This window comes from Glandiceps talaboti, chromosome 21 (genome assembly GCF_964340395.1).
Source record: "Glandiceps talaboti chromosome 21, keGlaTala1.1, whole genome shotgun sequence".
Taxonomy (NCBI): Eukaryota; Metazoa; Hemichordata; class Enteropneusta; family Spengelidae; genus Glandiceps; species Glandiceps talaboti.
In genome coordinates this window covers 1,757,325-1,780,438 of record NC_135569.1, presented here as the reverse complement: position 1 = coordinate 1,780,438, position 23,114 = coordinate 1,757,325, and the positions used below count along the sequence as shown (strand labels likewise).

Genomic DNA, 23,114 nt, shown 5'->3' with positions numbered 1-23,114 from the left:
CCGTGACGTCATTTCACAAGGAATTGTTTTGTAAACGACTTAACGCAGACGAATCGCCATTGCAAACATTTCTTGAGGATTTTCTTAAATACGAATATTTTATTGATTCACAAACTGACATAATCATTTTCGGTTAAGTTCATTTTTTATTCCACAAAAAGAGGTATTGAACTAAATGATAAACTAGGTGTTCATATATACCTCTGATATGCATAGGCTGATTTCAACCAAATCTAGCAAAAATTTCCGATACTGTTGTAAGATATGCTTCGCAGCACAAAAATGTAAAAGCCAACATTGGTCAAACTGCGGTTGACTCATTGAAGTACCAGAAAGTAAGCGGTTGTAAAACCATGTGAACAAAATAAATAATCTTGACGAATTTCTTTGTTTTGCGTCAAAGCATCTGACTAGGTTCTTTCGGTTTCCGGGGGTGTCAAACCTAGGACAATTGTATTCATGGTTATCAATTTGATATATTTGTAGGATTGAACACCAGATTAAGGGATTTTATCGGTGTAGAGTCGACGATTAGTCATTAGTATGTTCTACTAAAATGTCCTTTTATCATTACAAGTTACACGACAAGATAAAAGTACTAAAAAACCAAGAGGGACATAAAATTGTAAAAAAAATTGAATGTAAAGTTAAACGTATCGTTTTTATTCGATTTAGAGGGTCACTATGTGTCCTATATTTTAGTATGAAGCAGTGTTGTATACGGACATTAAACTATGGGAAACTGAGAGACCGTTTTGAAGACTCGGAACAATTAATGTAATATGTCAGTACTCGTTCCGTAACGGATAAGGACTTGATTTCCGAAAATGTTATATGAGTATTTACGTTTTATGGTCGCTTTACGACACCGTTACTTTCATTCCAATTTGTAAAGGACGATTTGAAACCATTCTTACTGCAATCAACGCACGGACTACCCTAGTTATTCATATATTTCTCTTCCTAACATATATAATGATGAGTCGTTCGTTCATTTATAGAAGAAAATAAGTAAATGTGTGAGTGTGTAGATGTTGGACATGATATGCTTTCACTTTATTACCACACCTTGTCTGTCTGTCTGTCTGTCTGTCTGTCTCCATCCCTTTATCCTCTTTCTATTTCTCTTTCTATTTTTCTATTTTTCTATTTTTCTATTTTTCTTTCTTTCTTTCTTTCTTTCTTTCTTTCTTTCTTTCTTTCTTTCTTTCTTTCTTTCTTTCTTTCTTTCTTTCTTTCTTTCTTTCTTTCTTTCTTTCTTTCTTTCCCACTCTCTCCGATTGAAGTTTATGATCTTATTATGTAAACATGATAATATTTCTTTTTTCTTTTTAAAAATTAAATGTATTATTTTATATCACGGTAGCTTTTAGGAGCCATGGTTATTAATGATTTGCTATTACATATGCATGTCTGCTGACTCCCATGAGGCAATTCGTGTCCATGCAATGCATTGCAAGGATATACCCTGAACAATGAATGAGAAACAAGGTTCAATTCGGTGTTTTATTCATAGCTGTATCAATATGAATACTTGTTATGGCAACCACGCGTTATGTATGTGATGTTGAATTATGAAATTACTCCAGAGTCCCGAAGTGCTTTTCTTATATTGTCAGCCTTTCCCTTTAAAACTAGAACACAGGCGGCTTTCATGTCCCATCGGTCTATTGACTGTGTTCCTTTTATCTATTGATGTCTACCTAAGATTTCGTAACATTGTCTCTAACTCTCCCCTGGCACAGTTTGAATAGCAAACGTTGGAAATAGTTCATATTGCAATCTTTGAAATTAGTTTCTAAGAAAGCTAGGGTTTTCTTTAGCGATAAACGAATGTCGTGAAAAATGCGTTGTATGCAATCTCACTGACCAACAGCCGATCATTGATATTGTACAAATCCCATTTTATCTTATAAATAGGCATTCAAATAAAACCGTACATTATTTACCCTGCAAGAGTGTCCAATTTTAGGAGTCAGACGACAACAATAGTATTTAGTAAAGGAATTAATTAATATTCATACAAATATTACAAGGGAGACCTTTCAAAGTACGGAGACACGTTTTCATCACCCTTGGCGGCTCCTTGGGGATGTCTATGGCTATCAATGGACCGCGGACTGTGTAGGTAGCTGGGAAGATGAAATGACATTTGGAAATTGAAGATGCATTGTAAGAATATCCAGATATAAGGTTTTCCAAAGACATGAAACATTACCCAATATGTATGTCAAGAAATAACGTTGTTTGGTGGTTTAGACGGTTATATTTAGTCTAGAAATTACGCCGAACGTTTAATTCAGGGCGATATTGATATCCATTCACCTACAGCGTCCGACTTCCTAGAACAAAGTTGATATTTTTTCCCGTTACCTGTAAAGTGATACACTACATGTAACATTTGTATGTTTATACAATGAATAGTTAAACAACTTTATTTTCTCAGTCTATGCTTTCTGGATTAAACGTGAATAAAAATAAAAATTGTTTCTGGTTACAAATAAATTGTTAAAAAAATCAGAATATAAAGACTATGCCACTTGTATCTTTCGTTAGTAAATGATTACTAAGTTCAATGTATAAAGTTGTTACAGCTCACGAAATAACATCGGTGCATATGCTTGCTCGTGGCAATCAGGATTGAGACCTGGTTCGTGCAAAGAAATACAATTTCATTAGTGTCGGTAATCTATCAAAGTATAGTATTTTTTTTTATTTGCCACAAACTCAAAATCATATCAACATAACAAGAGAGAAAGTAAAAAAGACAGTGGAATAAATATTACACATAAACTGATGGATGAATACAGAGTTTATGGCTGGACCACAAAAATAGTTTGAAACAAACTAGTCAAGTTTGTGGCCCATACTACAATTGATTAAACAAAATAATCAAAATAATAAACGACAGGGATCCCGGATCCCATAAACGTGTTTGCGGATTAGGACCTACACATTATAACACTTGAATGTTGAAGGTTGTTAACTGAAGGTTTATTGTTCAATATGATTATACGATATAGTCACTTTATTGTAGTCAAAAAGCCCAAAATACAGTTCCAAACTTACATAACCAAAAAAATATGCTACAGTTCCATGAAAGTATTTGCTTCTGACCTGATTTTTAAAGCGTAATAAATAAAGACTGCTAGTCTCTGTAATTCAGCTGATTGATCAGATGATAACAATTGAGTAAACTTTTCAAAGGATGGCGGCTGATAAAAATATTGCGGGATGTATTTTGACCTAAGGTTTACAAAAAAATCACATTTCATTAGGAATGTTTATTTTTCAATATGACCAATTGATAATAACAAACTGATAAAAAAACATCACATCAACCTACATCATAGGCACCCACTGTTTTTTTTTGTATCTGTTATCTTCTTCTTATAAACATAATTTGTCTTTGTGTAAGGTCTCCTCTTAGATAATGTCATTCAAGCAAACGCATTGTTGTTTTTCACCAGTTGTAATTCAGACCAGAACTAAAGAGACAAAAACGAGAACTGTCGATAGCAAATTGTAGCATAATAACAGTATATAATTTTCCTCCCAGAATTAGTTTTGGTGGAAGCTATTAAATTCATGGTTGAGTATGAACACTTAAGGTATTAAAAAAAGTAAGAAATGGGTGATTCTATTTACAAATGGGGATAGTCGGTACTTACTTTCTTGAAGAATAAGAAGCTCACTAAATGTGTTCACATCAGATACATGACGACATTAACATTATCTGCAAACGCAAACGAGTCAAGGTGTGTGTAATGCTGAAGACATCACGAACTTGGACTTCAGCCTAGTTCTTTGACACATTCAACGTCAAAAGCTATTCAAACTTCCACGTTTAGGTGCCACAGGTGATCGAGTACGATAAACCGATGTAGGATACTCTATTGTAAGTACATATCTTGTATGTTCATTAAGGTAAAATTAGTTTGCACTGCATCATATAGAACGAATGTTATTGATTTTAGTTTATTAAAGTCTATCTCAATATCAATATCATATTATTATCAATATCGGATTAGATTTGTAAATTTGTCGTCAGTAAATATGTGGTTATTTTGGCCACGTTAACAGAAAAGATAAAACTAGGAGTGTCTGACAAAAGCGAAATGAAATATCATACGGTAAACTGAAATTTGTGAGAATTCCAAACCGAACAACAACAACAACAACAACAACAACAACAACAACAACAACAACAACAGAAACATCAACAACGAAACAGCAACAACAAGCAACAGTAATCAATTTAAAAAAATGAATTTAAATACATTTAAAAGACAAAGAAGATCACACGAGCTTATGGTTGAATATTCAGATAAGTGATTTCAGTATTACCAGCTTATTTATCAGGCCTGATAACATTTGGTCTAAGTATCAAGAAAATAGGATATTTAGAACTAGCGGATATAATTGTACGTATTACTGGCAGAATTAATCTATAATCCTCCCAAGACGTACGTGGAGAAAGCGGAAATTAAAGCTAATGCGAAAGAAAAAGTAAAGAATGAGTCATTGGAGGTAACAAATCTGAACTAGAAAGTTCATATTGGTTGGTAAGAAATAACTGTTCTACGATCATTTTGAAATCAAACCCAACCTATCGGGACTAGGTTGAACGATTTGTTTAAATTTTAAAGATGTAATTTGAATCTCCCTTCACTTTGAAAGAGAATGTAATTGTAATCAGATCCATGAATATAGCAGCAGGGAAAAGAACAGAAAACGTTTGAAATTTGCAACTTACCGTTGGCAAAAGTAAGATTAACTTTTAAGCATAGAAAATGAATGTATTGAGATCTGACGAAAAGTACTTAGTTATCAATTTATCAAAGCGTTTTCACCACTCCTCTTATTTCTTGAGGGATGTATGAGAAATCTGATAATTATTGAAGAAGGAAACACCATGTGTTCATCGTGTTATTCTGAGTTAACATCTGTGTACACCAGTGTACTGCAGAGTACGTTATTTAAACATATTGAAAAAATGAATGTACTATGTTTAATAAACTCTTGGATGCTAAACGATAAAACGTGTTTCATTCACTTTCATTTACAACGGATTTCGCGTTCACGTCAACATTGGATCAGCGGTAAAAATCAAAGTGCACAACTAGAATTTGATGATGATAAATAAATACAGTGTATACAACTTGTCCACTGCATTTCATTGTACATGGTTTCATACACATTGATCATTCTATAGCTTTTATAAATCAAATCACACTCATGTAATTCTACGCTTGGAATTTATTAACACGAAAATTTAATACTTTTGAAAGGTGAAATCTGAAAACACAGTTTTTGTCAGCATACAGAGAATGCCGACTACTAGTGCATTCATGGTTGTACTGGTGTAGATTGACTTAACTACATTATTAAGTATAAAATGAGTTTACTTCCCTTTATGTTCAGTCTAGGGTGGAAATCACGATATTGATAGCATATATGTACGAACACTAAAATACATATAATCAATTTTGGTAAGGAGTAAAGTTGATTCGTATCTAATTCGATCCAACCCAGATAAATATTTATTGGATTCTTCAGAACGACATAAAAAAGACTGTTTAGTGGTACGGTCTATGCTGATTTAACGGTTTTGAAAAAGCATCATCGTGATCTAAAGTATCTCGCGCCCAAGCCTGATATCGCATTTGAAACTTTTCAATCGATCATCAATACAGAAACTAGTAACTTAACTGCAGCATCTGTTGTGGGCAAGCACAAGAAACGTCCTGTTGATATCCTGATCGAAAACAACCCTACTGTCTACATGTTATCAAATAAAAAGGGCAAGTACTACCAACGAACCAATGTTACCTCACAACCAGCAAACGACGACGTCGATACTGCAGTGAACACCACGGCAACAACTCCACCGTTGGAAAAAACTCAGCAACACTAATATACCGGCAGCCCGGTGTTTTATCAGCCTCTTATGTATCCGTACTGTCCATACCAGTACCCGTGATATACATCTGCCTGCCTGCCTGCCTGCCTGCCTGCCTGCCTTCCCGCCTGTCTGCCTGTCTGCCTGCCTGTCTGTCTGTCTGTCTGTCTGTCTGTCTGTCTGTCTGTCTGTCTGTCTGTCTGTCTGTCTGTCTGTCTGTCTGTCTGTCTGTCTGTCTGTCTGTCTGTCTGTCTGTCTGTCTGTCTGTCTGTCTGTCTGTCTGTCTGTCTGTCTGTCTGTCTGTCTAAATGTCATAAAGACTTTGTATATGAAACCCCGTAAGGAATGAACTATAACCTTTAATATACTAGTGAAATTACCGTAAGCATTATTACATTTTCCATTTGACATTAATCAGACCACAGTAATATCCGTAACATGTAGCGTACAATCCACAGCCTGACTACGCAGTGTGTAATTACACCTCCATGTAACATATTAGAATAGTAAAATTGCATGTAATATAAACCATTAAGTAGATTAGTGTCTTGATGTATATAATAGGCCATTACGTGTTTAAGGAAACTACATAATAGTATCATTGTATTGAATAAACCATATAGTTCACAACCATCAGGAGATTTTACTTTCACTACATATCACATTATAAGAAAGGCTCTGTAATGGTGTAGGGAAGGAATAATGAGTGTTTGGAAGCCGTAACCTTTCTAGGTAAGCCCTTGTATTAAACATCTTGTAATGTTTCAGAACAAAATGTTTTCTTCATTGGACATTGCTAACTTTGGCACCAACACATATCTATTTAGACTAGTACACACAAAATTGACTGATTTTGTCATATTTAACAACAGACTTTTCATCTAAACTTATGAGCTACTTCAGTTTACACACACACACACACACACACACACACACACACACACATATACATACACATACACACATACATACATACACATACACATACACATACACACATACATACATACATACATACATACAGACAGACAGACAGACAGACAGACAGACAGACAGACAGATAGATAGATAGACAGATGGATAGCTAGATTAAGAGAAATGATTATTGAAATATACTTACCTACCGAACATTGAGATATTGGTAAACCTTAAAAAAAACATGACATTTAACCATGTCGTGTTTCACCCAGTGCCAAAGGTAGAACGAGCTCAATGGCCTAATCAACCTTTTACACTTTTGATATGTCGGGACGCCCTAGGGAATAATACATTTTGAATTTATCATATGTAGTCGGATATATATTCAATAATCATGATTTTTGGTCACGAGAAAGAGCATCAGTCAAGGCTTAATCATTGTAAAGAAACATGTGCTGTATGAGAATAATCAACTCTAATTATACTACTACTAAAATGAATTTAGAATGCACCAGTTCTCCGAAGAGCTTCAGGCGCAGACACAGAACTATTAACAAAATGAAAGGATACAGAAAAACAACCTGAAGGATGTAGAGAGTAGTGTGTAAGTGAATGAGGGATAAGATTGAAATAGGAAAGTTTTAAGGGCAGAGCGGAAGGCAGACTTAGATATGCGTATATATGTCAGTTAGGGAGCTAAAGTGTTGTTGTATATCGCTCTTGTACAGTTAGTACAGAAACTGTACATTCAGAACGAACGAGACGCTAAAATGGAGCATCACATCTGAATATGTATTTTTTAAGCACCTATAGACATTCTACGATGTACAAATTTCGTTTTAAAGTTTGGATTTGATATGTCTTTAGACAGCGTGGTTTCACCTGCGTCACGTCTTCTAGAATAATGGTTTTGTTTAATCTCATCAATGATACACCCTTTTATAAACCGTGTCGTTTAGATGCCAGCATTATCAGACCGTAAGAGTGACACGGGATTATTATTATACTGAGAGTTAAAGTGTGTAGAAGGAACTCATTAAAGGAAAAACTAGATTGGAACGTAATGTGGTTATAATGCAGTCTATGAAAAAAACAAGTAATAGCAAGCATTTCGAACCACAGCTCATCATCAGTAGTAATGCTAGGTCAGCATTGAAATGAAATTGAAATTCATTAATTTATTAATTTATCATTGAAATGCTAGAACTAAACGGATACAACCAGTTAACAAGTGAACGGATACCTTATGAATTCACTTTGTTAACAAAGTTGGATAGTAAAAGAGATAAAATACGTTGGGTTAATTCACCTCAGTTATCAGTAAGGAGCTGACATTGATCTGAGCTGATGTCGGATTGTTCTACAATTATTAAAGGAAACAGAAAGGCATTTAAGGGAAGTTGCCAAGAAAGGCTGCCACGTCACTTCCGTCGAAGTTCAGATCGATTCCGAGCAGTGAAAGTGAATTAAACCTTAAAATCACCCCCATTTCTGTCGAAGTGTATATCAGTGCCAGTCTCTCGACTCATAGTAACAAGGCCCCTTCGATCGACATCATACTGGAATGGGTTTTCATATTTAATATATGTACAAAAATGGCAAATTTAAATACAACGCTCAAAGGGAATCGGTATATCACATACGTCCGTCATAGTTCTACTTCAGTGCTACATATTTGGGATTAGTATTACAATAGCCTAAAATTGATCAAGGAAATAAAACTATTTAAACCTTTGCTGTTACTTTGTTCAAGAAAACTCAAACCCAATCATCTGATTCACTGAAATGTTTCAAAGAGGGGTCAGAATGATATTAACATTAAGAGGGGTCAGAATGATATTGACATTAAGAGGGGTCAGAATGATATTAACATTAAGAGGGGTCAGAATGATATCAACATTAAGTGGGGTCAGAATGATATCAACATTAAGAGGGGTCAGAATGATATCAACATTAAGAGGGGTCAGAATGATATCAACATTAAGTGGGGTCAGAATGATATCAACATTAAGTGGGGTCAGAATGATATCAACATTATGAGGGGTCATAATGATGTTAACATTTAAAGAGGGGTCAGAATGATATCAACATTAAGTGGGGTCAGAATGATATCAACATTAAGTGGGGTCAGAATGATATCAACATTAAGTGGGGTCAGAATGATATCAACATTATGAGGGGTCATAATGATGTTAACATTTAAAGAGGGATCAGAATGATATTAACATTAAGAGGGGTCAGAATCCAATGTTTCCGCCGAATGATTTCCATGAAACTAAGGTGCTACATTTTAGAGGTTTTAAAAAATTGATGTTAGATTTTAGGGATATTTGTCCCAGATACGCTCTGCATCAGTATATATCTCATATTTAGATATAGTTGTCTATATTTCTATTGCAGTCCAACAGTGGAACCTGAGCTCAATAGACCTAAGATCGCTTGTAATCGAATCCTAACCGTTTATAAAGATGGGAACAAAGCTGTTTATGATAGCTGTTATATTGTTTAATGGACCATATCCAACGGATGGCTCAAATATAGAACTTTATCTCGCAGGACTTTTTCCTTTTGACACTTACGAATGGGCAGGAGGACAGGGCAGTTTACCAGCAGCAGAACTAGCATTGTCGCATGTTAATGCGAGAGAAGACATTTTACACGGATACGAATTAAAAATGATATGGAAAGACAGTAAGGTAATACTTCATGTTTCCTTGATTTATGGAATTACAACACACGTTTGCAGCAGTAATACTTTGTCATGAAATCGTCAAAATACTCACACCATGCTATCGTTCCAATGACATATCGTATGTGTCTATTTGAAGTGGAACAACCTGAGTTTATAAACATTTTACTCACCTCAAGTTGAAATATTTACAAACAACTTCGATTAAACTACTCTTATGTAATGTTAATATCGATTGTAGAACAAATAATTACATAATAGGAATTCCATATATATATATATATATATATATATATATATATATATATATATATATATATATATATATATATATATATATTATATATATATATATATATCCATGTATCCATATAAACATTACTTCACCGGATAGTTATACGTTGTATCTTAATACCAGGTTTTACTGCAGTCAAATGGTTGAGTATGTGTCAGTAAGTAGAATACTGTGAGAACCTTTTGAATATGTAGTAAAATACACGCCCCAAAAGATATAAACTCAGCTTGTGACCCTTTAAAATAACTAAGATGAATGATAAGTTTAAAAAACCCCGAATTATCATGCGAAGTCTTTCTATAAGTCGTCGTGAAATATAGCCAGGTCACTGTGATCAACATGAACAGATCTCACTCAAAAACTGATCAGTTCTAGCCATTACCCCTAACATTATATGTACCAAATTTCAGTATAATTGAGCCAGCCGTTTTCTAAGAAAATGATGACACAGACAGACGGACAGACAAACAGACAGACAGACACAAACACACAGACGGACGGATGGACAGACAGACAGACGGACACAGAGACAGGCATCGCCATTTAAATCCCTACCCTTAGGGAGGTAAAAATGATGAAGTACTCGACGGTGGTAAAGTCACTGTAATTATCGTTGTTACAACTTGCTGTCATAATTGTGACACAACTAGGTTGGCAAAATCTCAAAGGACGAGACATGATGAGCAAACTTCAAATCGTTCTGTTCTCAGCTAGAGCACGCATTGTAAGTGAAATAAAATCATGGAATGGCTCCCATGAATCCAATTTAAAGTAGAATACGCGCGCCTCAACAGCGAGTTTTGCCTTAAATTCGAATTATTTCAAACCTCTCAAAACATTCCCACATAAACGATTTATTTCTGGTCATTTTGGAATAATGCTTTCATTATTTGGGAGTTCCCCAAGTTTTCAAGGAAATCGCCTATCTTTTATTTTTCTCTTTGGTTTCGGCGGCCATATTGGATTTTAAGATGGCTTAACTATGAAATCAATTTGACGTCTTACAAGATTGTGTTGTGACCCCTTGTTACTTAGGTGTATACTGCCTTAAATTTTTTCCTTCATTATTTCCATAGTGTAATGCTGGAGATGCTGTCGATGCTACGTATAGAATGCTATACAGTGAGCCCCCGAAAATTATGATGATCGGACCGGCGTGTTCTACAGCCTGTCAGGTCACTGCAAGTGCTGTTCGTCACTGGGGAGTTGTACAGGTCAGTTTTTATCTCGACGTCGATACCACACAGACTACCACGTTTAAGGTTGAATGCGCCCCTGGGAACATTCTCCCAAATAAAAAGTCATTATATATCTCCAAACTTTGTTATATAAAGGCTTTGATATGTAAAATGATGAATGTAAGTTTGTAATTGTCACATTCATTGTCTGTGTAGGTCTATGTAATTGTACATTTTTACTTTTTAGGTGTCATACACCTGCTCTGCTGCATTCTTATCTGATAAGACTAAATACCCTCTATTCACAAGAGTTGTGACGCCCTCACCTGCTCAAAATATTGCCAGAGTTGCTTTGATGAAAGAATATGGGTGGAGGAAAGTAGCAACAATATTCGAAAACCTTGAACTTTGGGCTGAGGTAATGAACTTACTTTCGATAATTACATTTTAAAAGAAAGGAAAATGTCTTTGATTAATTAATTTTCGTAGTTCATTAACAAAGTAACCAATTTAGGTTAATCGGTGTCGAGCATTAGTTACATCTGATATGTAGTTTGACAAAAAGAGGACATTATAGTAGTACTGTATGTCCACAGCACACATATAGTTTAAATGCAATAATATAAAACAACTTTGTACAACACACAACGAACTTCACATAAACAATTTGCTTTATTGTATAATAAAACTTTTCAAAGATCTGCTGAACAGAAAGTGGGCACCTAGAATGCTTATTGGTAGACAAGGTGATGATCGTATGATTCGAATTGACACTTGCTCAGTTTCTCTTCCTATTGAGTTAAGGCCAAGCATTGAAAATAAAATTCCGTATGAGAAACAAAAAATCGTATGTAAATGCAGTCATATACCAGCCTATTATGTAAAAGTGCTGCCGGTGACTTCTGATGTTTAGGCTTGTTTTCGTAAGTAGTAAACCATATTTAACTTTATTTAATAAAATTATAATGACGAAAAAATATGCTCAAGTTCCAGACTATGTCTTTTAAGACATTTCTTAAGTTGTAAATAGGCCTCAGATCTTTAGAATCTATCAAACTAATATATGTTAAAGTTACTTTATGAATGCACATAGATATTTAATCTGGATATCATGGCAATGAATGAAACAATTCTGCTATGTTGGAAGAAAACATTGTGTAGCAACAATCTGGGTATATACAAGTTGTTGCATGTATTTCATTGCCATGTTTTGAGACACCACCATGCCTACAGAGTGTGAATACTTGTGTTTACTGTGACTAAAAGGAAATCATTTTGTTTATCATTTTTTTTACAAACCCCTCCCTCTACGTACTATAACACATTTTTACGGAATTTATATTTTGTGCTGTTTACTGAATCAGAAAAGATTTGGGATATGTTGTTTCGCATGACAGTTTCAGGAAGAAGAAATAGTAACTTGTTATATTTTAAGATCCAAACCCATTTCTCAAGCATATCATCACTTTAATATGATAAACACTTTCTTCCTGTCCACAAGATGAATACCGAACTAATCGATATGCTTGAAGGTGCCGATATGATTATCATTACGTCAGAGAATTTCCTAGGTGATCCATCCACAGAAATGAAAAGGATGAAGGTAATTGTGTTTATTTTATTCAATCAATCAATAAATCAATAAATAAATAAATAAATCAATCAATCAATCAATCAATCAATCAATCAATCAATCAATCAATCGATCGATCGATCGATCGAGCAAGCAAGCAATCAATCAATCAATCAATCAAGCAAGCAAGCAAGCACTCACTCACTCACTCACTCACTCACTCACTCACTCACTCACTCACTCAGCTGAACAATGCACCTTCAGTTTGATATCATTTCTAATTACTACTGATTGTATTGCAGTAACCCCAACCCCTTAAGTTGACTACTGATTGTATTACAGTAACCCCCAACCCCTTAAGTTGACTACTGATTGTATTACAGTAACCCCCAACCCCTTATTAAAGTTGACTACTGATTGTATTACAGTAACCCCCAACCCCTTAAGTTGACGCTCTGTGATGATTATTCTTTTGTTATTTTCTTAACAGAGGAAGGGGGCAAGAATAATCATCGGACTCTTTTACGCAGAGTCTGCCCTTAAAATCTTCTGTGAGGTAAGGAACCACGTACATTTATCTATGGTATGTTTTTTTTAATGGAAATCTTGTTTATTTTCATACTTTCTTCCCAAATCTTGTATGGCCATCGTTTCCCAATGCTTACCACTGGAGAATCCAAAACCAAGTTCTCAATTTTCAAAATTGGTAGAAATGAAATATGCAAGGCATAAGTCCAAGAACATAAAACAAACGAAGGCAATAATGTGTCAGACATATGATACATTACCTATTGTTTTTACAGTCAGACCAATTGGTATAAGACAAGACACTGAATTAGTAAAAGGAGAGATAGCTATAGAGGATGTTGTTACAGTAATGTAAAGAGATGACACAAGTGTCTATTGAATGGGCATATCCAGGGCTTTTGGACTGTGTTAGTGTGCTGGGCACGTTGGGCTGGACAGGCTTTGGAAAATGAAATATAATTATAATCAACTAAAAAACTTTTCGCTATTGCAAGGAGTGAATTTTTTCGGTCTATCATTCTTCAAAGCATTGATGCAGTAACTGAAGTCACGTTAGAGAGAGAGAGAGAGAGAGAGAGAGAGAGAGAGAGAGAGAGAGAGAGAGAGAGAGAGAGAGAGAGAGAGAGAGAGAGAGAGAGAGAGAGAGAGAGAGAGAGAGAGAGAGAGCGCACGAGAGCACCACTTATTCTCATGGGGAATAGACGGCACTCTTATCTTAAGGGGACCCCCTCCCAATTTATAAAAGTTTACACTCTTTAATTTACGACACTGTGCTTTGAAGTGTAGTTTGAAGTGTAACCGACAAAAAGAAAACAATCCTTACCATAGCAGTAGGTGTATTTTAATTACTGTGTATCATTTTAGAACATACTATACTTTTATATGCAGTAATCAATAAGTTTTGTTTTTTAGTGAATTTCAAGTTGTCTTTTTTTTTCAAATTAAGTTTGTGCAATACTCTTGTCTACAAACGTTCAGGACATATTGTACTTTTAATAGTAATCAATAGTGAACGTCAAGTTTTTGGTTTTGGTTTTGATATCTATGCAAATCAAGTTTGTGCTTTTTTTTTTCTTTTTTTTTCTCAGTATTGTAAAGCGCATTGAGGCTGTTGCGTAATGCGCTGATAAGAATTTATTATTATTATTATTATTATTATTATTTCTATAAATTAGGTATTACACATGAGCCTGCAACTTCTGTTCTTCTTAGAATCTGCTCTCATATATGAGTGTCAGTTTACATGGCACATGCTAATATGTGTACATAGCAATCAATATAATGAATTACCAAAGATACTATTGTACATATTATATCAGACATCTCTGTTGATATATAAAGGCAATGACGAAGATCATTTGTTGATATAACAAAATAAATGTAGAGAAAATGTAATGTCATGGACATAAGTCAATCTGTCTTCTTATTTAGGCCTACAAATTAGAAATGTATGGGCCCAAATATGCTTGGATGATGCCAGGTTGGTTTGGTCCGAACTGGGTTAGTGATACATGGTATGATGGTATCGTAGACTGCACACAGGAACAAGTAGAGGAAGTTCTAAAGGTAAGAGTTTCTCTGGTCTTAGTTCATTTTGTACATTAAGAATATATATAGAAGCTAATACAAATAGAGGAGACAAGATGGTTTCAATAAAGTTGGTATTTTCTGAATACCTTGGCAAACTATCTACGTAAATACTAGCCGTCTAGCAAACTGATAGCATGCAATGCAGTGAAGGACAATGCAACCGTGGGAATTTATGGACACGTCTGACACAACAGTATATTCCACGCTGACTTTGTGGGTGTATTTTCGCTTTGTCCTTTAAGGTATAAGAGATTTTAATGTAAATTCGCGCCCACATAAAACAGTCTCTGAGAGGGATGAGGTTCTAGATCTAATGTTCTCAATTTGGTGTCCTGCCAATCTGTGAACACATCGGTCTGTTTAGAGTCGTTGCCGTTGGCAATTTCCTGCCTTGTAGGGTGGTCTTCCTGTGGATTCACGTCCGATGCACAGTCAAATCTGACCTATGTCGACCTTTAGTTTTACTGAATATGTTCATTACCTTAAGTTTAGAAGATTATAATTGAACCAAAATCACAGACATTCCATCAAACACTAATATTGTATTGTGTTTCCTCTTAGGGTACATTATCAGTATCTCCTTTCTCAATACATCATGAAAGAGATAAAAAGGGAATTTCAGATTTGGTAAGAATAGCTTCTCTTATTAATGGGTAACAAGCTGACTTTAAACGTTTTGGAGTGTAACTTTTGTTGCATATTTAAAAGTGCTCACTGTATTCTACTTACTTCAGTATACTTACTATCTCTTGTAATTGACTGAACTCTTATGTCTAGATTAGTAAATATAGCTAATTATGCAAATGACTCATCAAAATTAAAAAAACACACCAAAATGCTTTATAGGACTAATGTGTATATGCAAAATTATGGGACATTTGAAGCTGTCATTTTTATTTAGATATTGCTTAATGATGCAAAACAATTAACTCTTGGTTAAAAGCTACAAACATTGTAAGATATTGATGATTTACTATCATGGACATATGTACCAATTATATAAAAAACCTAACACATGTGTTTGCAAGATACTGCCTTTTTACCCCGAATTCATTCATTATGCAAATTAATCATTAATGCAGGTTATTCTGGGGATTTTATGTCTTCCTTATCGCACATTCAATCACTGTTCTATTTGTGAAAAAATGCAATGTCATTATTATTATTATTATTATTATTATTATTATTTCTTTTGGTGGGGGGGGGGGGTCTCAGCCCTCCTAGGCGCAACTGTATAAAAAAATCATCATTGGTAAATTTCCAAGTATGATTCTTTACTCTATGTTAGACTCCAAATGAATACTTTGACGAGTACGACAGGTATGTCAACTACACAGGTGATACTCTAACCGGTTATACAATATCCCCGAGAGCTTATGATGCTATATGGGCAATTTCTTTAGCGCTGAACAATACAATGAATACATTGGAGTCAAGTAATGGTAAGTAAAAATTCACCAAAACAAACAAACAAATTAACTGACTAACAAACAAAGAAACAAGTACGCAAACTTAAACAAAACGAGCAAATATACACCAGCACATACAGTTGATCTCTGCCACTGTAATCTTAAAGCCGTACTCGTATTAATTTTAAATTAATTTTAATATTAATTTATGGTTTATCATAGGTACCAAGCGACTTGAAAACTTCACATATGGAGACCAAGAAATGTCAGAGATGATAATGAAGAGTTTCCATGATATATCATTTGATGGTGTTTCTGTAAGTACTAAAACATAGCAATCTTTCATTTATGAGGAAGTGAATTTATTAATCGCCAACAAACTCATACAAAAGAAGCGTATTTTACACCTAGTAGCCAAACGACTGCTTAATGTTATATTCTTGGTGACGTTAAGTGATCATATACGCATATAAAGAATGATACACAGATATATAACACATTTTATACACATTGGCCTATACTAAATCAACATGGAATACTGTAAAGGGAAGGTATTTTCAGATGTACACGTGCTTTATATGCGTACGTGCGGTATGCACGTCTCAAATATCTTCTGAATTTCCTCTATAGGGAAGTATCCAGTTCAACAAAGAAGGAGAGATTTTAGCAGATTTCAGTGTCCAACAATACCAAGGTACCTTTATATTTCATGTCTACTACACCTATTGGTTCTTTTCAGACCTTTGTCACGTTAGTAACTGCAATATCAAGGTTTGTTTTGAAGTGTTTCTTTTGCCACAACCAGGCATATTTTATACATTGTTTTGTTTTAACTTTGTGATGGTGTATTTACCACCAGGAAACATTGTACAATACGGTATCAAAGTAATAACACCATAAGTCATTAAAACACAAGGACTAGAATCTACAAAATAAGATATCCGGTTAGTACTGCATATAGCAAATTTTAAGGTCGCAAAATTGTATTTCCTCTAAAATTGGAGCAAAAAATTCATATTATTGAAATATGACCGTTAACACTCATCAGTATTATGTGATTTCAAACTTACATTTGGGAAATATTGTCTATCGAATTATACAACTAGGCCTATGATATATGTATTTCAATATGTATATATATATATATATATATATATATATATATATATAGACACACATTAATTATATATGTATTTCAATTTTTTTTCAATTTGTAAAGACGGCACCGCTCAACAAGTGGGTATATATAGGGCGGATTCAGGAATAATCCATTTCAATTCAGAAGTACCAATCGTGTGGCGAGGCAAGTATTTCACCTTCTATCATATTATAACTCATAGCTATTGAATCGTACTTTTCTGTAGATTTGATATGAGCCGCTCTTCTTATTTCCCTCCAGTAGTTTAAAAATAACTATTTAATCTGCCAAAAATGCCAGTGCAATTAAATCAACGATTTCGGATTAACAGTATTTATTCTCATGAAATACTTTTCTGATGACGTCAGCCTTTTGGTGTCGTTTTGCAATTATCGAGCAATACAACCTGTTAAGTGAATGCTATAAGCAGTATATGGTATTTACTGCACAGATTTGTGTTGATTTTATAATGTACATTTCTACTTTCAACAACCAAACGAACATGTGAAATTGGCATTCAATGTTCACTAATAGGGAACTTGCAATCCAGACTGAGCATGCTCAGATGCAAAGGACTATGGGATTATCTGTGGTTATCGTAATAACTTATCTTGAGCTACCAATGAAATAAACCTCCCACAATGGGTGACTATGAATTGATTATTTGTGGTTATAAACAATGTAACAATATTGTTTACAATACTAATTGATTAGTATTTATTATCACATTTCCCATGATGCAACATTCAACATGGCGGGTTTGCAAGTTTCCTATTAAGAGTACATCCATGTCTTAAACTCATGGACATATATTTGGTTACTCTACCTGTTGTCCATCCTTCAACATTTAATTTGACAGTTCCTAAATGGCTGCATTTATTAATTGTGGCACATTTTGAAACGAATTCTGCTTCATTATATCCTTATTAGGTGATGGTCCTCCTATTGATGACGTCAGTGTGGTTTATGTTGTTACTAAAGTACCGACCTATGTTTATTATTTGATGGTACTATTAACTGTTTGTGGGATGATCTGTGGATCCGCGTTCCTTGTATTCAATTTCAAATTCAGACGTATACGGTACGTAGACATAGTTACTTACAGTTACTATTTTGTATATGTCTGTCTGTCTGTCTGTCTGTCTGTCTGTCTGTCTGTCTGTCTGTCTGTCTGTCTGTCTGTCTGTCTGTCTGTCTGACTGACTGACTGACTGACTGACTGACTGACTGACTGTCTGTATGTCTGTGTCTGTACGTCTGTCTGTACATATCCGCTTCTCCTTGCCTGTATGTCTCTCTCACCAACCAACCAACCAACCAACCAACCAGCCAGCCAGCCAGCCAGCCAGCAAAGTAGCATCCAGCCCTTAATCCATAAATTTGCACTGTCATCTCCATGTCAACAAGTCTGTCTGTCTGTATGTCTGTCTGTCTGTCTGTCTGTCTGTCTGTCTGTCTTGGTAATCGCGCGAAATTTATATGACGTGAAATTACGAAACGACTCCAGAATCTAAAGTTTATTGAAATGCATTTATTTCCTTGAGTAATAATTGCACTTTAATGATGGCATCTAACGTTGTGAGAAACAGGTCCAAAATGAAACATTTTATATGTATGCTTTGCGGATGTATGTCTAGACTATCACTATGTGTTGCCGAATGTTAAAGATTCAACCTATGTCGTTTTTAGTCAGTAACAATATTTGACATTTTGCATCAGTTACGGTTATTGAAATGAGTACATTGCACAGCGGGTCACATCTGCATAGTAATTGTCACAGGACTAGGGGATGGTCACGACATCTCTATTGAAATCAACTGGTTGCAAAGTTACATCCGGGCATATAACTCAGTCTTTGTCATTTTTGGTCTCAGTATTATAAAGATGTCGTCGCCGAATATAAACAACATTATACTTTGCGGCTGCCTCCTGACCTACGCCTCTGTTCTGCCGGCAAATGTTGACGGATTTAACACGGACCCCCTTCTGTGCTGCAAGATATCTATTTATCTCTTACTGCTTGGATTTTCTCTTACATACGGGGCTTTGTTCTCCAAAACTTGGCGAGTGCACCGTATTTTCACGAATAAATATCTTGAAAAAAGGGTACGTTTTTTTTACGTTTCTCAAATTGCTTATGTTCACGACCTTATTGCATTTTGAATCTACATAAAGTAGTGGTAGAATTGGGTTTATTTACCGTTTGTCATATCAATTGATCACTAATCACTTTTATTTAAACTGTCAATATTCATGAGTTATACTTAATTACAATATAAAGATTATATGCCAACTCGTTCACTTTCTCGAGTGAGGAGAGCTTAAAGTACTGTGGCAAAATTCTGCAGTCACTTTACAGTTCGTAAGGAACCATATTATGCTGTCCTATTCTTGGAGCCATGAATTTTCCTCGTCTGTATGGATTTTTCTCTCTTAATTTTGATTTTACATCATCGAGAGATAACGAAAAGTCGGTCTGGTGATTCTTATGGTATCTATCCTTTGCTGATACATAAATTGTTAAAGACTTGTTTTAGTCTCAAGTGTGATGTCAATGCGTTTACAAAAGTTCAATATTGGACTGAGGCGAACGTCTGCTTAAAGAACTCAGATTGAATTCATCGCTAAGGGCGTGGGAGTGATGTATAGAATATGTTTATCTCACAGGCTGTTAAGGATCGTCAACTACTGATAGCCATTATTGTTATCGTCGGAATCGATATCAGCATTATGGCTGTTTGGGAAGGCCTGGATCCTTTGCTGATAATCATTCGGGATTCAAATGAGCTGGTATGGAATGTGTTAATTTATATATTAAAACAATCATAGATTATAAAATATACAGATATTATCAAAACATGAAATGCAATTAATATCACTAAACCTGAAACAAAATGTCGTCTGGCTGAAACAAAATGTCGTCTGCTGGCTCAAACAAAATTATTAAGATTGTTACATTTTTATGTTATGCTCTCTATATATGTATATAATTCTCCCATTTCAACGACAAAGCATTTACCATGTTTATGTCATTTTCCCCATACTAGACCATACGACTTCTCTAGCGTTATACAAATGGGCAAATCTGGCTTTTGTTAAGTCAGGAAATGAACACAGTTTGGGAAATGAATACAGTTTAGGAAATGAATACAGTTTAGGACATGAACACAGTTTGGAGCTAAAAACCTTTCCAATCCTTCCACAAACTGCTGAGACTATTCATTTAAGAACTGTTAACTCCTTACATTTAATTTGTTTCATTCAAAGTCTCTTAAAGTCTCACTAAATAAATACTATTGTTTCTCTAGCCGACAGAAATAGGGGACAAAGTATACATAAACCAGATTGCGTTCTGCGAGTCGTCTAAATTGACTTACTGGCTTGCCATTATTTATGCCATCAAGGCAATAATTCTACTCTTCGGTGGATTTCTCGCCTGGGAAACCAGAAAGGTCAGTTTGCTTGCTATACCCCTTAGTTTACCATATGTATAATCTATTCATTGACTTAAACATTAATTTTTGAGTTATGCTGTAAATGTTGATTTTTAAATTTAAATACAAATATGGTCGCCATTCTGTTAAATATTATATGTCGCAAACCAAAATGACGTGCACATGTCCCATGTAACATGTCACCTTTGCGCCAGGTTTGAATGAAATGGATATTGCAGGTCTGAGAAACAACGTATTACAGATGGACGAATGGAGCCCATTGTAATAAAGTGTTCTTACAGATATATGTTAATAATTTTAACCTTCTGGACAGGAGGAGAGGCGCATTATAGTATTACAATGAATGCAATTATAGATATAACTTAGACAAAGATGATGTGTCAAGTCGGGTTAGAGGTTTTTATATTTGAAACCAAATTTGGTAAATTATACAATATTATGATTATTCTACTATAAACCTTCCATAGGTTAATATTGCAGTTCTAAACGACTCTCGGTATATCGGTATGTGCATCTATAATGTGGTGATACTAAGTGGTATTGGTGCCCCGTTAATCTACGTTCTACGTTCTGACCCAGCATTATCCTACAGCATCACATCTACATTTGTAATCCTGGGAACTACCGTCACTCAGTGCCTAGTCTGCCTCCCGAAGGTAAGATGAATTGAATTTTGTGGTTACAAAAGTTTGTACATTGCAAATAACAGATTGAGTTCTTGCTGTTATTTTGGTCAAGTTAATTTATTTTCAAATGTTTTAAATTAATATCACAATTAAATTGCAGAATTCAACATGTTCACTGTTGAACAGGAATGGGTTTTTCATAGGACAAAGTTTGGAGAGATTATAAGGAATTTGATTCTCAGTGAAATTGTTTTCGGAGGCGCAGTCTATCTTATATACCCTTTGGCTAGTGTTGTATGTCCCTAAAGTGCAATTTGGTTTTTATGTGTAGAATAGGATACACTTTATAAGGCTGTTCTTGTTTGCCTAAAGGTTTCGCCGTGTCTATGTATATGTATACAATCAGACAACAACATAACACAGTACAGCACAGCACTTTTTTGACATAAATATGCTTCAACTTGTGTAATTTTTATATTATTTTGTTTTTCTTACATTCAATGTATGTTTAGATTATGGCATACAAAGCAGGTGAAACTGTTACTCATGGCCCAAATAGCATACGACCTACTAGGAGCACTGCAGTAACATTTGGAGATACAGATGATTCTATGATTGAGAGTGCAGTTGGGCCAAGTACAGTAAGAGCACGCGCAGTAACGTGTGAAAGCATAGCAACACAGACTGGTACGTATATGCCTTGAAATCGAAATTGATAAAGTACAAATCGTCGTCTGGCTCAACATGTATGTATGTATGTATGTATGTATGTATGTATGTATGTATGTATGTATGTATAGTTAGTTAGTTAGTTTATTTCAGTAAAACAACAAGATTGACATTACAGATATACAAATAAAAACTGGTACAAATTGTTGAATTACTTGGATAAGCCACAAAAGTACATGTATACTTGTTTCCAGTGGGTCCATACAGTGATTCAAGAAATTGGCGGGATTAGCAAAGATGTTTGACTACATAGAATGGGAAAGAATAACAGCAGTAGGGAAAACGTGGAGACAAACTAACTAATAACAAATAAACTAGCTGTTTTCAGTGTCCCTTAGTGTACTGGACAGATATGATTTGACTGACTTTTTAAAGGCATTTCTTTGTGATATCTGTTTTATTGATGCTAGTAGATTGTTCCAGTCCTTAATGGCGTTAGCATAAAACGTATTAGCAGCCTCACCTTTAACCGTTGGTTGATGAAAATTGTAACAATTTCCCCTAGTACCATAATTATGAACAGAAGATACTTTGGTAAACTGATGGATAAATACTCAGGGTTGTATATTTTGAAAGCATGGTTAATTGTGTCTTTTAGCATAATATAAATACAACTGAAATATAACCAGCATCGTCTTAGTCCCCCTTTAAGCAGTGTCACATGTCTTCGAGCACTTTTGAACCGTAAGTAACTATATACAAGCATGCAGAAGGGCAATATATATTTTAGTACTTTTTGTTATATTTAGAATGTTTTTTTTTTTTAAAGTCACTTCTTTTCTGTTCACAGATATCTAAAAGAATGATTGAGTGACAACACTACTAATAACAATCCTACAAGTACGAACTGTCTTAATGTGCGGTTGAGAAACCCGTGTGACGAACTGGAATATTGCTAAAATCCGCGTCGAGTTGACAATATTATAAGGAGATAGACTTTTTGAATTTCATAATTCATAAATCATAATTATGTGTACGTATGTGAAACATTTTTCTGTCGTGATTGGACATACTGTAAGTGACCATGTAATGATTGTAGACTTGACACTGAGTAGCGAAATAGGTTAGTGTACAAAATTCTTTC

General features: G+C 34.8%; 1 protein-coding gene across 1 annotated transcript; it reads left to right on the top strand.

Annotated features, from left to right (window-relative positions):
• Positions 1-7,894: 7,894 nt before the first annotated feature.
• On the top strand, positions 7,895-22,844 carry LOC144451696 (gamma-aminobutyric acid type B receptor subunit 2-like). The gene is made up of 19 exons (XM_078142598.1): positions 7,895-7,976; positions 9,368-9,516; positions 10,881-11,018; positions 11,230-11,400; positions 12,484-12,585; positions 13,046-13,111; positions 14,515-14,649; positions 15,235-15,300; positions 15,962-16,115; positions 16,305-16,399; positions 16,713-16,776; positions 17,302-17,385; positions 18,151-18,301; positions 19,095-19,326; positions 19,888-20,010; positions 20,529-20,672; positions 21,143-21,331; positions 21,814-21,942; positions 22,821-22,844. The coding sequence occupies exons 1-19, from the start codon at positions 7,895-7,897 to the stop codon at positions 22,842-22,844; spliced, it is 2,298 nt and encodes a 765-aa protein (XP_077998724.1).
• Positions 22,845-23,114: the final 270 nt, after the last annotated feature.

Bases quoted from the DNA above. Each gene is read 5' to 3' on its own strand.
- LOC144451696 (XM_078142598.1), top strand. From the start codon at position 7,895: ATGCAGTCTATGAAAAAAACAAGTAATAGCAAGCATTTCGAACCACAG. The intron at 12,586-13,045 runs GTAATTGTGTTT...TTTTCTTAACAG, and splicing joins CAGAAATGAAAAGGATGAAG to AGGAAGGGGGCAAGAATAAT. The intron at 18,302-19,094 runs GTACGTAGACAT...TTTTGGTCTCAG, and splicing joins TTCAAATTCAGACGTATACG to TATTATAAAGATGTCGTCGC.